Raw genomic sequence first — 16,658 nt, 5'->3', positions numbered from 1 at the left:
GCGAAACATCGCTCTTTTAAGGAGATTGTGTGTTGGGGGGGTGGGGGAACCTACCTTTTCTCCTTCCTTTGACTTTTTTTAAAGGCCAGGGAGGGTAATGCTTTTTACCACTTTCTACCTATGTAATATTTTTCCATGCATATATTTGATATCACCATCCTATCCTGGATGTCTGTCATACGAAAATAAGAATTTTTTAAAAAAAGTCTTATCCCTTGACGCAATATGTTACCCTTGGTCTATAACAGGGGTCTCCAACCCTGACAACTTTAAGACTTGTGGACTTCAACTCCCAGAGTTCCTCAGCCAGCTTTGCTGTCTTAAAGTTGCCAAGGTTGGAGACCCCTGGTCTAAAAGAACTCATCACACCTGTTGAGGTGGCCTTTAGTATCTGTTCTTCTTACATTTTTATTTTTTTCTTCCGTTTAGATATAAGCGAAGCTGAGGAATAAATTGTGTTCCGGGCATCTATGCAAGGTGATGCTGAAACCGACATTTCTGTGACTGATCACAACTTCTCGCTGATCACAACTTAAAGGAGAAACAGAATTTTCCTTAGCCCTCGATCATCAAGCTCAACCACGCAGGATCTTACAACATCGATTCTGCTCGGGGTTATTTCCCCCCCCCCCAGCTTTTTCTGGAAATAGAGGGGGGGTGTCTCCCCAAGAAGTAGAGAATATAGAAAGATAACTTTTAAAGGGTGCCTGTGCACCATGCAAAATTCAGAGGCTGACCCACCATGGATCTATCGTGTGCCTTGAGAAGCCAAAATTTAGTAACTTTTTTACTCCTAACATTTCCATGTAAAAGAAGATGGGAAAGGTGAAACACCTCTCTCTTAGTTTTTGTGTGTGGGGAAAAAAAAACTACCTTTCCCCCCTTCCTCTTTTTTTAAAGGCCAGGGAAGGTATGTTTTATCATCTTGCACAATATTTTTGTAACTAGCATAAGTGGGTGGTTTAAGAGGCTTATGCTATCACCGACACCTTTACTATTGACTCTACCTCCAGAGTTCAGAGTATTGGGGTGTTATTAATGTTTAAGCAAAGCAACTATGGAGCCTCCGTGTTCAAATGTGATCTACCACAAAGTAGAAACTGTTAAGAGCTGAGCAGGGAAAGGGCTGGCCCTTCAAATCCTGCTTGAGGTAACCCGCTGGCATTTCAGATGGAGAAGAATGAGTTCTACGTTCAGTTGAAAATCTGTTAAAGATTGTTTTAAAATACCAAGGATTTTCCCCTCTCCCCTTGTCTCCCCTTCCCCCACACCCAGACCAGCATTTTCAGGGACAAATTGGGATTTTGACTCATGACAGATACCTTATTTTTAAAATATCAGCCGTTTGGGCATAAATTAAATCCAGTTATTTATAATGCAAAGTAGCATTTCTCTTTTATTAAACTTGCTGGAATACATTGTGCGAATAGCATCATGTTAAACAAACCAGATGGACACCCTTAATGCATGTTATTTCTCTCATTTTACATCAGTGCCTATATTGTGCAGCCGAAGTCATTAATGGTATATTTCTTTCTTTTCTTTTTTTTCTTTAAATCTCAATGTGGTTTAGAATTACTCTTAAGACACATACATTTTCAGGCAGAGAGATAAAGTGCCAATCACTTTAACATATAAAATAATAAATATGAAATACGAATGGATCAGTATTTTTTAAACTTTTGTAACTTTAAAGTGTGTGGACTTCAACTCCCAGAATTCCACAGCTTGGCTGGAGAATTCTGGGAGTTGAAGTCCATACATCTTAAGTTACCAAATTTGAAAAACCCTGTTATAGATCAAATGGAACTGTGCATATAACCTTGTAGTAAGGACCATGACAAAAGAGGAGTGATCATTTTAGTGTTGATTATTATCCATTTCTTATTTTGTCCTCTTTTTAATCTGGCTCCATCCACTTCACAAAGAATAGTTCTTGGTACAGTTTTAGTCAGGATTGCAGTCCTTGATCTGAAAAACTCTTGCTGAAGAAAGTCAAGTGAGTCAGATGTGTGAAAGGGGTAATATTAATTAGCGAGCATTAAAAGGTTTAGAGCAGACCATGGCTTCCTTTGCGAATCTACTGCAAACCGCAAATATCATGATTCTTGTAGTGATTTTGATCCCTCATGATTCTTGGTTAAGTTTTAAAGGACCCTTAAACAACCAAAAAAATCTAAATGGTGTCAAACTATTTTCCTCCTAAAAACTGCCAAAAGTGGAAAAAATCAGCTCCATTTGGGAATATTAGGACTGGTAAAATGGGTAGATTAAGATGCTTAAAAGAACCACAATGAGCTGGAAAAGTTGGTAAAAGCCATCGCAATCCATTCAAAACACCAAACCAACCTTAAAATGAGTCACCAACCTTCTTGCAAGCATCACAAGATTGCATTATTTTCATACCAATTACCAATACCAAACTATTACTAGATTTTAAGCTGTCACCGGACACAGAGTTCGGCATTCTCTGGGGATCCCAATGCAAACATGAGCATTGACTGAGATTTCAGCTATTTTATATGTATACGAGTGTGGGGGAAGGTACATAATTATCTCTCTTGGCATTGTACAGTATGTTGAGCTCTGATCTAAAACAGGGCTCTCCAACCTTGGTCCCTTTAAGACTTGTGGACTTCAACTCCCAGAGTTTCCCACACAGGAGAAGAAAGTGGCAGCACGGAAGCTTCCGGCCTAATATGCCTTCCAAAGCTGACTCAGGTATTCTTTGACATACAACCATTCGGTTAACGGTTGTTCCAAATTACCATGGAGCTCCCCAGAGCCGTTTTTAGACTTATGACGACCACAGAAACCCGAGGTTTACAATGATGACAGGTCAGGCACTGGGCTTGAACCGGCTCACCTTTACAGCTGTTTGCAACATCTGCAGTCACGTGACTACAATCTGTGACTCTTTTTTTGGCTGGTTTCTAGCGTCTACTTCCTGTTTCCAGCAAAAAACGCCCATTGGACGAAAATGGACGCATTTAACAACTGCAGCATTCACTTAACAAATCTTGTAAAAACAACTGAAAATTCAAATCTGGTCATCTGATGCTTTGACTTATGACTGCAATGACTTTGCTGGCTGAGGGACTCTGGGAGTTGAAGTCCACAAGTCTTAAAGGGACCAAGGTTGGAGACCCCTGATCTAAAAGGTAAGGAAATGCAGCCAAGAATCACTGAATCATAGAGTTGATGTCCTAGAAAGTCCAACTGCCAGCCCACGCTCGGCACAAGAATCTTAATTAACGCTTCCCCAAAAGATGGCTCCCAGGCTGTCATTAGAACACTACCAGTTAAGGTGAGTTATTGAAAATGTCTTAATTATCTTAATGTCTTAATTATCCCCAACCTGCATTCATTTTATGCGCAGGCTTACTTCCCATGGTTTTCTTAAAAGGGAGTTGTAAAGGCACTCTATTTGGTGTTTTTCAACCATGTTATATCACCTCAGATGTCATTTGCCTTCATCTCTTCTATCTTTCCGTAGTTTCTCTCTCTCATTTTTTTAAAAAAAAACCCACATCATTAAAGTGTGTGCGGGGGTCATCCTAAAGGGTCATGGTGGCACAGTGGTTGGAATGCAGTATTGTAGGCTAATTCTGCCGACTGCCAGCAGTTCGATTCTCACCGGCTCAAAGTTGATTCAGCCTTCCATCCTTCCAAGGTCGGTAAAATAAGAACCCAGGTTGTTGGGGGCAATAGGCTGACTCTGTAAACTGCCTTAGAGATGACTGTGAAGCTGTATATTAAATCTAAGTGCTACTGCTCTTGCTATTCCACAGCAGGGAGTCCCACCAGTTATTTCTGCATTGTATAAAAGAAGTACATGAAGAATTGTCTGCCCAACAATTTCATTAAAAAACAAACACACAGGTAAAAGGGAGAAGCGTTCTCGGCCCCTTCCTTTTACAGCACTGTCGCAACAAATGGGCCACATCCACATGATCCAGGCTGCATGGTTACGTTGCCATGCCACATCACTCCAAGGCTCTGGGCCTAGGACATACGGGCCCCGAGCACAAAGGGGAGATGCTATCCCCACCTTGCACCACGAAGGAGGATTATCATATCACGTCAAGCAGCTGAAGAAGCTTTACTGGTTGTTGGTTGAAGGCTGGTGGCTGAACATCCTCCAGGTGCGGTAGTCCTTTGCTGTGAAGACCGGCGTGTGGAGAGAAAGGCGGGGTACATAGCCTGGTTTTCCCTTCAGCTCCTCAGCACAGCGATTGCGGTTGACGACTGGAAAAAAAAAGAATTAGGGAGGTTATGATTAAAAAGAGGGCTGGGGTAAATTAAGGTGAATTTCCTTGTTTTCATGTGTATCGCTGGAGGTTTATAAGAAGAAGCTGGACAGCCATCTGGAATGGTTAATGGTCTCCTGCTCGAGCAGGGGGTTGGGCTAGAAGACCTCCAAGGGTCCCTTCCAACTCTATTATTCTATATTCTGCATACACCTCTTCAAGACCTGGGAATTGGGGGAGCTGTTATCGCAAAGCATCCAAGAGACACCTGGAAGTGTCTCTTGGGGGAGTCAAAGAAGGCGCCGGGGTAAAATGTTACCGGTTCAGGCGAACCAGTAGTGATAAAAACTACCAGTTCGGGTGAACTAATAGTAAAAAAAAAAAAGCTACCACTTTGGGCAAACCAGTAGTTAAAAAGCTACCAGTTCATCTGAACTAGTATTTCTGACGATCAGCTGTACTGCACGGTTTATATTCACTAGAAAGCAGGAAATCCTGCTTTCTAGCGAAGTTAAATTGCGAGGCACAGTTGTTCCCCTCCTTGCTGTTCTACTTACCTTCCCAAGCCTCCTTTTTCCACACAAAGCATGTGTTTGATGCGTACTACGCATGCATGCAGGGCATGCTTTTGGAGCATATGTGCACACGCAGTACGTATTTGACACGCATGCACAGGGCAGAGAACTGGTGGCTATCAGCTGAGGATTTCACCACTGGAAGGTGCCCACCTATTGCACATAAGGTTCAAGACCAGCAATTCAAAGAAAAACCATCAAGATGGCAGGTGATAAGAAAAGGGGCCATTCTTAACTTGTGAAGGTATAGGTAGTCCTTGTCTTACAGAAGTTTTGGACTCCATTGTGGTTGTACATCAAGGCCTATCTGTAGTGTGATAATTTTTTTTATAAATAATTTTTATTGTCGTTTTTCTTTTCCATAACTCTAATACATAGTCAAACAGACTGTCATTTTTATATGCTTTGGATTAACAGTTCAAGTAAAATCTACATTATATACATATACATATACATATACATCCTCAACTTTCTTAAATATACATATACATCCTCAACTTCCTTATAAATATTACCTATTTTTGTTTCTGTTGTCTATCCACCTATACTATTTTCCCAAACCGCATAATACTCCGAATCATCTTTTTCTTTTAATTCTAAGGTTAGTTTATTCATTTCGGCACATTCAAATATTTTCTAGATAATTAATCCCTCTGGTGGTAAATTATGTTCCTTCCAGCATTGCGCAAATGCAATTCTTGCTGCTATTAGTATATGTAGGATCAGATATCTTATTTTTTTTATCAAATTTAGTTTTTAATATCCCAGGAGAAATGTTTCCGGATTTAACTCAGTTTGGCAATTTATTAAATCTTGTAGCCAACCTTGTATTTTGGCCCAATACTTTTTAGCTTCGGGGTGATAATTTTTTTTATCCCGATCAATTTTACTGGATGATCCATTTTTCTAGAATTGAGAAAAAGGCATGTAGGGTGGGGGACTGAGGTCTCCCCTTGTACACTCAAGAACTAGATCAGCGGTCACCAACTGGTGGTCCGTGGACCACTGGTGGTCCACAAGAAAGATTATTTGCATTTTTATATTGCACTAAATATTATTTATCTTTTTAAAAAATTCATATTAGTGGTCCGCGGGATTTAAAATTATGAATTTGGTGGTCCCTGAGGTCCGAAAGGTTGGTGACCCCTGAACTAGATTACACGTTCTCTGATGAAACCACCCCGCCTGAGTTTTTCTCCACACTCCTTCATCCCTATCCTGCTTCTTACCATATTCTTTGCCAGGAATACTCTTATCCTTCCATAGAAAAGCACCCCATCGTGTGTTAGGATCCGAATACTGAGGAGGGATGATCGGATCGTACCAGCTGCTCTCTCGCAAACGCTGGGCGTAACCTGAGGATAGAAAAGTGCAGAAGCACAGTTGTGAGCCCACATCTGGTATTGCCACAGCTGAAAAGGTCAATAATTTATTTCAGGGGTGAGGAACCATGGCCCTTTTAAGACCTTTTAAGACGGGCCTCTGTGGCTCAGACTGGTAAGACAATCTGTTATTAACAGCAGCTGTTTGCAATTACTGCAGGTTCAAGCCCCACTAGGCCCAAGGTTGACTCAGCCTTCCATCCTTTATAAGTTAGGTAAAATGAGGACCCAGATTGTTGGGGGCAATAAGTTGACTTTGTATATAATATACAAATGGATGAAGACTATTGCTTGACATAGTGTAAGCCGCTCTGAGTCTTCAGAGAAGGGCAGGATATAAATGCAAATAAAAAAAAAAGACTTGTGGACTTCAACTCCCAGCATGGCTGGCTCAGGAATTCTGGGAGTTGAAGTACACAAGTTAAAAAAGGGCCATGGCTCCCCACCCCTGCTTTAATTGGTTATGTCAGTTTGTTTAGCTCCTAGCTTAAAAAGGTAAAGGTTCCCCTCGCACATACGTGCTAGTTGTTCCCGACTCTAGGGGGCAGTCCTCATCTCCGTTTCAAAGCTGAAGAGCCAGCGCTGTCCGAAGACATCTTCGTGGTCATGTGGCCGGCATGATTCAACGCCAAAGGCGCACGAAACGCTGTTACCTTCCCACCAAAGGTGGTCCCTATTTTTTCTACTTGCATTTTTACCTGCTTCTGAAACTGCTAGGTTGGCAGAAGCTGGGACAAGTAACGGGAGCTCACCCCGTTACACGGCAGCACTAGGGATTCGAACCGCTGAGCTGCCGACCTTTCAACTGAAAAGCTCAACATCCTAGCCCCTGAGCTTAATGCTGTTCAAACCTTTTACCTTCCTTATTGATCAGAAGTCAGAGTACTATTAATTAAAATTGATTCCTTTCTTAGGATATGATGCATTTAAAGCTACGAAAAGATCCTTGTGGTCTTTGTTTCAGACAAACATACTCGTTTCAATGTATGGAAGCTAATCTATGTCAGAAAACTCCAATATATGGAAGATCTATAGTGTCTCCTACTGGTCAGTAGCAAATGCAGGTAGTCCTGGATGTACAACTGTAATTGACCCTACAATTTAGTCTTAGAACATGATGGCCGTAAAGTTGATTACTATATGACCATGCACAATTCCAGGACCTTTTCTGTGGTGGTTCTTAAGCAAATACCACAGTTGTCAAATTACCTCAGTTGGGACAAATGTTAGCAGGCAGCACAAAATGACTGTGGGGTCACCTTCTATGGTTTGGATCAGAGGTTTCCAACTTTGGCAACTTTAAGCCTGGAGGACTTCAACTCTCAGAATTCCCCAGCCAGCTTTGCTGGCTGGGGAATTCTGAGAGTTGAAGTCCTCCAGGCTTAAAGTTGCCAAGGTTGGAAACCTCTGGTCTGGATGAAAGATACTTTGATGTAAGGGTGAAGATGCTGGAGGAGGAGCAGGAGAAGAGGGTGCAGCTTCTGGTCCCTCATCGACCACAGGAATTTTCTGGATGGAGAGACCCTGGTTCTAATCCTTCAGCTAAGGAAGTTCCCTGGGAGCTTTTGGGCCAATTGTCCCCAGCCCAGCCTACATCACAGGGGTTGTTATGGGCAAAAATAGATATTGCACTACTCTTAAATAGCGATATAATAGCATTTAGACTTATATGCCCTTTACAGCATAGGTCCCCAACTACTAGGCTGTGGCCTCTTGGCCACCAGGCCACATGAGTGGCTGGCCAGTGCGGGTGTGTATCTGTACATGCACCCCCATTCACGCTAGCATCGCCATGAGTGTCACACAGTTGCTAGTGTCACCACAAGCTTTGCACGGGCACTCACAGCCCGATTTGCACACGTGGCCTCATTTGTGTGGGGCACATGCACACAGGCCCATTCATGTGTGCACATGCGCATGTAAAGGCACTCCTCCTCCCATCTGGGCCACCAACCAAGAAATTTTGGGAACTTTGTTCTAGTCCAACTCCCTGCTCAAGCAGGAGATCCTACACCAGGGGTCCGCAAACTGTGGGCCACTACTGGACTGTGGCCTTTGGCCAACAGGGTGTGTGAGTGGCTGGCCAGTGTGCGTGCGTGTGTGCATGTGCAGAAGCATCGCACGAGCGCTAGTGTCACCTTGAGTGTCACACGGGCGCTGGCTTTATTGCGAGGGTCACGCGGGCACTCATGGCCTCATTTGTGGCAAGTGTGTGGTCCCGTTTGTGTGTGCATAAATGCGCCTGCTCCACCATCCCCAAGGCTGACAACCCAAAAAGGTTGGGGAACTCTGCTTTATAGCCCCCTCTAAGTAGTTTACGGAGTCAGCATATTGCCCACAACAATCTGGGTCTTCATTTTACCGACCTCAGAAGGATGAAAGGATGAGTCAACTTTGAGCTGGTCAGAATTGAACTCCCAGCTGTGGGCAGAATTTGCTTAGAATTCTGCATTATAATCACTGTGCCACCAGGGCTCCTGCTAAATATACTGTATGCAACTATTAGTTAATAATTTATTATGATCAGAAAATATTAATATTTAACTAATAACTATTAAATAATAGCTGGGTTGGTCTAGTGCTTAAGGCTAGGGCTAAAGTCAGAAAGCAGTAGAGCATGAGTTCAAGTCCCATTTCAGCCATGAAAGACTGGTGGGTGCCTTTGAGCCAATCACTCTTTCTTAGCTCAACCCACCTCACAGGGTTGTTGTTGTGGGGAAAAAAGGAGGATGAAGGTGTGTTGGATATGTTTGCCACCTTGAGTTATTTGCAGAAGTAGTAAAATAAAAATAATATATAATAATTCTAGCAAGAACACAGATTTGGTGAGAGAGAGCTAAAAGAAGATGTGGGGGGGGGGCAGGAGTGAGTAACTATGGCAACTTTACCACCTGTGGATTTCAACTTCCAGAATTCCTGAGCCATGCTGACTCAGGAATTCTGGGAGTTGAAGTCCACAGCTCCTAAAATTGCCATAGTTGCCCACCCATGCCTCAAACACTTACCAGGCGGTAGAGCCTTCTCCTGTTTGGCACTGGACTTCTGCCAACGGTGGTAGGTCTCCCGGCCCAGGGGCTCAGTGAGGGTGTACCAGGCATCCCGGTTGTGGCTGTTTGTCAGACCGGTATACCAGGTTTGAGGGATGGCATCCCACCCCATAGGGGTGAATTTCCAGCGGACGGCCTCTTTTATAACAGGGGCATTCCGGGGTCCTCTTAGAGAAAGGTATTGATCACTGTCAAAGGGGGAGAAAAAAAACACCTTATTACCCAGATGCCATCATGGCTGGCCAAGAAAACACAGAGAGGGATATGGATTTGGAGTGACCAGCATGCCCAGGAGTAAACTGAGATATCAAGTTCAGTTCAGTTTAAACTTACATTAAATGCACACTCCAGAAGAAAGGATCTCTATTAAATTATTATTACTGTATTAAGTGCCAATCAAATTGGACCAGGGGTTGAACCAAACTGTGATTCACATGAAGCAAATATAAAGAGATCTTGACTTTCCATACAAACTGATGGGGTCAGAGCAGGGGTGAAATGCTCCTGGTTTGGACCGGATTGCACGATCTGGTAGCGATGGGGGCGGGTAGTTCGGAGACCGGTAGCAAAATCCCTGCCCCCCCCCCACCGCCCACGCCTCGCTGTTTCTCTTCTCTGTCCCTGAAGCTCTCGGTGGTGATATAGCTGCAAACGGTCTTAAATGATTGCCACGGCGTTTCAAAGAGCCGCACTACAGCTGATCAGCGCTGTAGGCGGCTAGTAGACCGGTGCCTCTATTTTTAAAGAAGGTAGACCGGTGCGCTCCCAAGTTTTGTATACTTTATTATTTTTATTATTCATTATTATTGACCATGCCCATTCAGTCACCTGACCACCAAGCCACACCCACCAATTAACCCAATCCCATAGAACTGGTAGAGAAAATTTTTAGATTTCACCCCTGGGTCAGAGCTATCAATACATAATTAGACATGAAATATTCAGATAGAGTGGAGAAAGGAGTGGATTTGTTGAACTGGAAAAAGCTAGGGCAGTGATGGTGAACTTTTTAGACACCGAGTGCCGAAACTGCGTGCGCGCACATGCCCAAACAGAAAAGTGTGTGCATGTGCGAACGTGAACCTGAAGACCAGCTGGCTGTGGGGAGGCGGGGCATCCCAACACCGGCAGCACGCCAAGCAGTAAGATCTTTTTCTTTTGTGAGCTTCTATTTTGTCGTTGGCAGGGAAACAGACGGAGAAGTTCACGAAAGAAACGCCACAGAGATCTGACCTGGGGCGATGGAGCATGTGGCCATCATGGATCTAGATAATTTTTTCCCCCTTTTAATAACCTGGTAATAATCCCTTACATGGAGGTGGAATCAGGGTGATTGAGCAGAGGTAAAGTTTACTGGCCTGATGCCCTTCCTGATCCCTATACAAAGTTCGCAGCAGACAATTACTCATTATGCCCAGAGAGAGAAATATCTGCCCTACGCAGGATTGAACTCACGGCCTCCTGATTGTGATGTGAGAGCTCCACCTCTGGGCCAACACACTGCTCACTTAGACAAATCTATACTATACTATGTTCATATCAGGAATACTGCAAACTGTTTGATCAAAACATTTAGAAAAAGGACATAAGCCGCCTAGAGTCACTTTCAGTGAAATGGGCAGCATATAAGTGTGATATAAATAAAATAAAATAAAATAATTATAAAATAAAATAAAATAAAATAAAATAAAATAATAAAATAAATAGGTAAAGTGCATAAGTGCATAATCAATTAAACTAACATAAATTAACAAGATCAGGGCACTTCAGTAGCTTCCTTTCACTGAACGTGCTTTAAACTGGAAAAAAGGTTCATAATTAAGACACACAGAATCATTTATGGCATAGAGAAAGGGGGTTGGAACAGAATTATTCTTAAGAAACAGGTCCCCAAAAGTAAAGATGGGTGCTACGGCCATGTAATTGAAGACCCAGCCCTTTTTATGACTTTGGTCACAAGTTGGTCGGGGTTGCCATCTTGCCTTTTTTTGATTTCCCGCGACCCCCTGAATAGGAAGTTTTCTTCATTCTCTTAAAACCAGGGATCAGTTCCTGAATGACAATTCAGACAAAGAGGTAAAACAGACAAAATAAAACTTTTTCCACAATGAAATCTTATGAATTCAACATCACAAGATGCTGAGATGGCCAAAAGCTAAAGTGATTTATGAATCCACCAATGGCAGGTCTATTGAGGGTTAGTCTTCCTTCTGGGTTGCAGGACAGCAGTCTCTGAAGGAAAACAATGCTAGGAGAGGGAGATGTTTCCATCTCCTGTGAGCATCTCAAAGGCATCTAATTGGCCGCTGTGGGACACCAAGCACCAAAAGGGCTACTCTGACTCAGAAGAGCTTCTCTTAGCTTCTCTCCTCAAGCTTGTTGTGGGAATAATTTAATGGTTTATAATGGGGCCGTGGTAAGCTCACAAGTTAGAACGCTGGGTTGATGATTAGCAAGCCCGCGTTTGAGACTCTAGGGCTGCTATGTGGAAGAGCGAGTCCCCGTCATTTGCTCCAGCTCCTGCTAACCCAGTAATACAAATGAGCGATCGCAAGTAGATAAATAGTTACCACTTTGGTGGGTACATTAACAGGGACATGAAAGGAGTCCTCAGCCAGATGTCCCCAGGGCAATGGTGATGTCACCAGCTAAGCCTTTCAACCCGGAAGCATGATAGTGAATGGCTTATAATCCAGAATTCCCTAAAGAGTTGGATAAAAGGGTAAAACACCCCCATAAAAATTGTGCTGAAAAGTGAATGAGCCGACTGTTTTTCCTTTTTGTTCCACCTGTTATTTATTCTTTGAAAAGAATGATTCATCTGGCCTTTTCAAAGCTGAATAGCCAAATCAACAATTCCGAGCAATAATTGTGACAAAAATGAACTAAATTTATAGATCCCCGTTCATCTCCTACAAGTCTCCAGGCCCGCATTTTGTAGAAAGGCTCATTTTCAAAGGATGGGACTTTGGAAGGGGAAATGAGCTCATTTAATCCACTATTTGGAATTAAAATGTTCTTCTGCATCTGTAAAGAGAGATTTGTACGTGTCCTTACTGACCTGACACACTATCTGAGCTGCTAAAACAGGGGTGTCACATCGATTTTGTTGAGGACTGCATCAGGGTTGTGTTTGACCTCGGGAGGTGGGGTCGGTGTGGCCAGGGGGCGTGGCCAGCTTGACATCACTCGTGTTGGGGGTGCCTGTAATGGTCCAAGTGCTCCGACAGCGAAAATGGGCTCCCAAGCTCTGTTTTCACTGGCAGAGTCACCACAGGCTGGTCCTTTGCTGTTTCCTGGGCAACCCCATGGGCCAGATCTAAGCGCCCCGCAGGCCGGATCTGGCCCACGAGCCTTGAGTTTGACACCCCTGCCCTAAAATAGAATAACAGTTGGAAGGGTCCTTGGAGGTCTTCTAGTCCAACCCCCTGCTTAGGCAGGAAACCCTTCACCACTTCAGACAAATGGTTATCCAATATCTTCTTAAAACCTTCCAGTGTTGGAGAATTCACAATTTCTGGAGGCAAGTTGTTCCACTGATTAATTGTTCTGACTGTCAGGAAATTTCTCCTTAGTTCTAAGTTGCTTCTCTCCTTGATTAGTTTCCACCCATTGCTTCTTGTCCTGCCCTCAGGTGCTTTGGAGAATAGCTTGACTCCCTCTTCTTTGTGGCAGCCCCTGAGATATTTTCACCCATTGCTTCTTGTCCTGCCCTCAGGTTGTCCGCTAGGACTCCAAGATCCCTCTGGAATGGGTAAATACGTCTGTAGGAAGCTGTAGAAAGGAAACCACCCTTTTGAATGTAGGAGGGAAAGCATTGGGCAAAGGGCAAAGGCACGGTGGATTGTTTGTAAAATTTGCAAGATCCAAAGACCAAACTGTAGGAATCAGGAGCATCTAAAGGGTGTGTCAGGAAATTAGAATAGAATAGAATAGAATAGAATAGAATAGAATAGAATAGAATAGAATAGAATAGAATTTATTGGCCAAGTGTGATTGGACACACAAGGAATTTGTTTTGGTGCATATGCTCTCAGTGTACATAAAAGAAAAAGAAAAAAAATACCTTCATCAACGATACAATATTTACAACACAAATAATAATAATAATAATAATAATAATAATAATAATAATAATAATAATAATAATAATAATAATAATAATAATAATAATATTTTAATTTGTATACCGCCCTTCTCCTGAAGGACTCAGGGCGGTGAACAGGCAGATAAAATATAAATACACACAATAATTAAAAACATCCCTTAAAAAACTAATTTAAATGCCCAAAATGTTAAAAAACATACTCTCCCGTAAAATCACAAAATTTTAAAAACCCATCCAATAAAAATAAAAATCAGGCTAGTCCAGCCATATTAAATAAATAAGTTTTAAGTTCGCGGCGAAAGGTCCTAAGGTCAGGTAATTGTCGAAATCCGAGGGGAAGTTCGTTCCACAGGGTCGGAGCTCCCACAGAGAAGGCCCTCCCCCTGGGGGCCGCCAGTCGACACTGTTTGGCTGACGGCACCCTGAGGAGTCCCTATCTGTGGGAGCGTACTGGACGATGGGAGATAGAAGCCGGCAGTAGACGGTCCCGTAGATAGCCCGGTCCTAAGCCATGGAGCGCTTTAAAGGTGGTAACCAATACCTTGAAGCGCACCTGGAAAACAACAGGTAGCCAGTGCAGTCTGCGCAGGATAGGTGTTATGTGGGAGCTCTGAGACGCTCCCTCAATAACCCGCGCAGCCGCGTTCTGAACTAGCTGAAGTCTCCGGGTGCTCTTCAAGGGGAGCCCCATGTACAGAGCATTGCAGTAGTCCAGGCGAGAGGTAACGAGAGCATGAGTGACTGTGCATAAGGCATCCCGGTCCACGAAGGGACGCAACTGGCGGATCAGGCGAACCTGATAAAATGCTCTCCTGGAGACGGTCACCAAATGGTCTTCAAAGGACAACCGACCATCCAGGAGCACGCCCAAGTTGCATACCTTCTCCATCGGGGCCAATGATTCACCCCCGACAGACAGCCGCATCTGCAGCTGACTGTACCGAGGTGCCGGCATCCACAGCCACTCCGTCTTGGAGGGATTAAGTTTGAGCCTGTTCCTCCCCAAATAATGGTCATAGGTTGCAATTTAACCCTTAATGATAGCAATAAAAAGTTACAGTCATACAGTCATAAGTGGAAAGAGATTGGTGATGAAAACGATGAGAAGATTAATAGTAGTGCAGATTTAGTAAATAGTTTGACAGTGTTGAGGGAATTATTTGTTTAGCAGAGTGATGGCCTTCGGGGGAAAAACTGTTCTTGTGTCTAGTTGTTCTGGTGTGCAATGCTCTATAGCATTGTTTTGATGGTAGGAGTTGAAACAGTTTATGTCCAGGATGTGAGGGATCTGTAAATATTTTCACGGCCCTCTTCTTGATTTGTGCAGTATACGGGTCCTCAATGGAAGGGGATGTTTATTAATAACTAGTTATTTGCCTAACTAGTTGGTCAGGCAATACATAAACTAACTATGTATGTTTGTATAAAGGCATGACATTGCTTTAAGGCTGTGCTGCATCATTGCAAGCATCCTGATTGGTTGAGCTCTGTAGCCAATGTATAAAAGGACTACTAAATTATGGCTTGTGGGGAATCTACAGGGACGCTACAGTATTGTAACCTGATGACATGCTGCAACTGTATATTTGAGCTTTATGATTGTTGCTTGATCGTGGCTAGTTACTGATTCCTCAAAATACTGACTGTTGTGAATTGAACTGTGTTTTGCCAAACTGAAAGAAAACCTTGTTTGTTGTGCAAGTCTACGTTGGTAAGAAGACTTGATATTTGTAACTTCCCAGACTGACTGGCTTTATATGTGTATAACCTGGATTGTTTTTGGACTATGACTTTGCCTTTTCCCTAAAAGTAAAGGAATATCAAACCCCAGTTTGTCCGCAAGTGACTGTTATTGTATACAACCAGTCTCAGTCGTTTTCATGCGTAGGGTACTCTGCTCAACAGTCCACAATTTTTGTTGTGAACCCACATTACCCTTAACAGGGTGTGGTCAGAAATGGTGGCTGCCCCAGTTGGATCGAATCTTTGCTGGATGCACAAAACAAAGAGGTGGAGTTTTGATCACTTTTGCAGCCACCAGAGGGAGGGAGGGAGGGAGGGAGGGAGAGAGAGAGGGAGGGAGGGAGGGAGGGAGGGAGGAAGGAAGGAAGGAAGGAAGGAAGGAAGGAAGGAAGGAAGGAAGGAAGGAAGGAAGGAAGGAAGGAAGGAAGGAAGGAAGGATGGATGGATTCTGAGAATTGAAATCTACATATCTTCAAATTGCCAAAGTTGAAAAACATCGCCACAAACCATGTACAGTAAGGAAACCGCTTCTCCCTGTCAAATAAAGCCCAGGATGTGATAGTAGCTTGCACCCTTTTGAAAACACTCACCTGTAGAGCGGAGTGGGGAAGTCAGTTTCTAAGGTGTTAAGAGGGACATATGGACGATTTAGTACCAAATCCCGGTAGGACAGGTCACGGAAATCCATTGCAAGCCTGTGATGTCCCCTCCTGCAGCCCAGGCCAGCTTAAGAGAGTTTCCCTTTGGCTGGAGGGAAGAGCAAGAGTCAGTCATTGTTTGACTTACACACCTCCTGGCAACCATCCCCTTAGCAACCAGTGCAGCAACAAGGAAACAATGAAAGATGGAGTGTGTTAGGTCCAAAGGAGCGGAAGGGGGAGAAAAGGTATAGTAAAAGAAGGTCCTGACCAGGAAAAAAACCCCAATTTTTACAGAAGAGAAGAAGGGACAGTATCCTTCTCCCCCCCTCCCTTTCTCCCTCCTGGCGTTGCTTGCAATTGGGTTGGTGGTACATCATACATCTTTTGGGGTCTTGGAGTGATACTGTGAGAAATAGTGGAAATTGGGAAAGGAAGGATAGAGAGCACAGGCACCAGGAAACATGGAATCATTCTAAGAGACTCTGCTCAATTAACCACCCATCAATATGGGACGGAAATTCCTCTTAAATCGGTGGTGTTGTGTGTTTTTTTTAACTTTGGCAACTTTAAGATACAAGATACAAAAGGCTGACTGGGGAATTCTGGAAGTTGGTCTACATATCTTAAAGTTGCCAAGATTGAGAAACACTGGTCAAGGGGTTCAGATGGAGAGAGGATCACTTTCCAATCCCATTCCCTACCAATGAAACAAATGTTGCTCAAAATTAAATCATTAAATTAAATTAAAGACTCCAGCACCAGTAATCAGCACTCAAATCAGCATAGATTAACTCCAAGGTCAACTTCAGACCAAGAACCAAGTAAGCAACACCCCAATCAAAAAACTGCCAAAGAGCCATACGTAAACAGAATCCCTAAGACCGCTCCCTCCCACAAACAGGTAAGACACCA

The 16,658-nt window shown here is 43.4% G+C and overlaps 2 protein-coding genes across 4 annotated transcripts in view; one reads left to right on the top strand and one right to left on the bottom strand.

Annotated features, from left to right (window-relative positions):
- Positions 1-1,407, top strand: part of LOC131188233 (GRAM domain-containing protein 2B-like) — a 60,216-nt gene extending 58,809 nt beyond the window's left edge. For all 3 annotated transcript variants that reach the window (XM_058163349.1, XM_058163348.1, XM_058163347.1), the window contains exon 13: positions 430-1,407. In XM_058163349.1, the coding sequence (XP_058019332.1) occupies positions 430-445 (16 nt within the window). In that variant the 3' untranslated portion in view covers positions 446-1,407. The remainder of the gene's footprint in view (positions 1-429) is intronic.
- A 3-nt stretch (positions 1,408-1,410) lies between these two features.
- On the bottom strand, positions 1,411-15,983 carry TEKTIP1 (tektin bundle interacting protein 1). The gene is made up of 4 exons (XM_058163351.1): positions 15,696-15,983; positions 9,213-9,442; positions 6,055-6,180; positions 1,411-4,248 (listed from the first exon to the last, which is right to left on the bottom strand). The coding sequence occupies exons 1-4, from the start codon at positions 15,791-15,793 to the stop codon at positions 4,103-4,105; spliced, it is 600 nt and encodes a 199-aa protein (XP_058019334.1). The 5' UTR covers positions 15,794-15,983; the 3' UTR covers positions 1,411-4,102.
- Between the last annotated feature and the right edge of the window lie 675 nt (positions 15,984-16,658).

This window comes from Ahaetulla prasina, chromosome 1 (assembly GCF_028640845.1).
Source record: "Ahaetulla prasina isolate Xishuangbanna chromosome 1, ASM2864084v1, whole genome shotgun sequence".
In the NCBI taxonomy this organism is placed as follows: domain Eukaryota; kingdom Metazoa; phylum Chordata; class Lepidosauria; order Squamata; family Colubridae; genus Ahaetulla; species Ahaetulla prasina.
The sequence above is the reverse complement of the archived record's forward strand: the minus strand, read 5'-3'. Positions and strand labels throughout refer to the sequence as shown.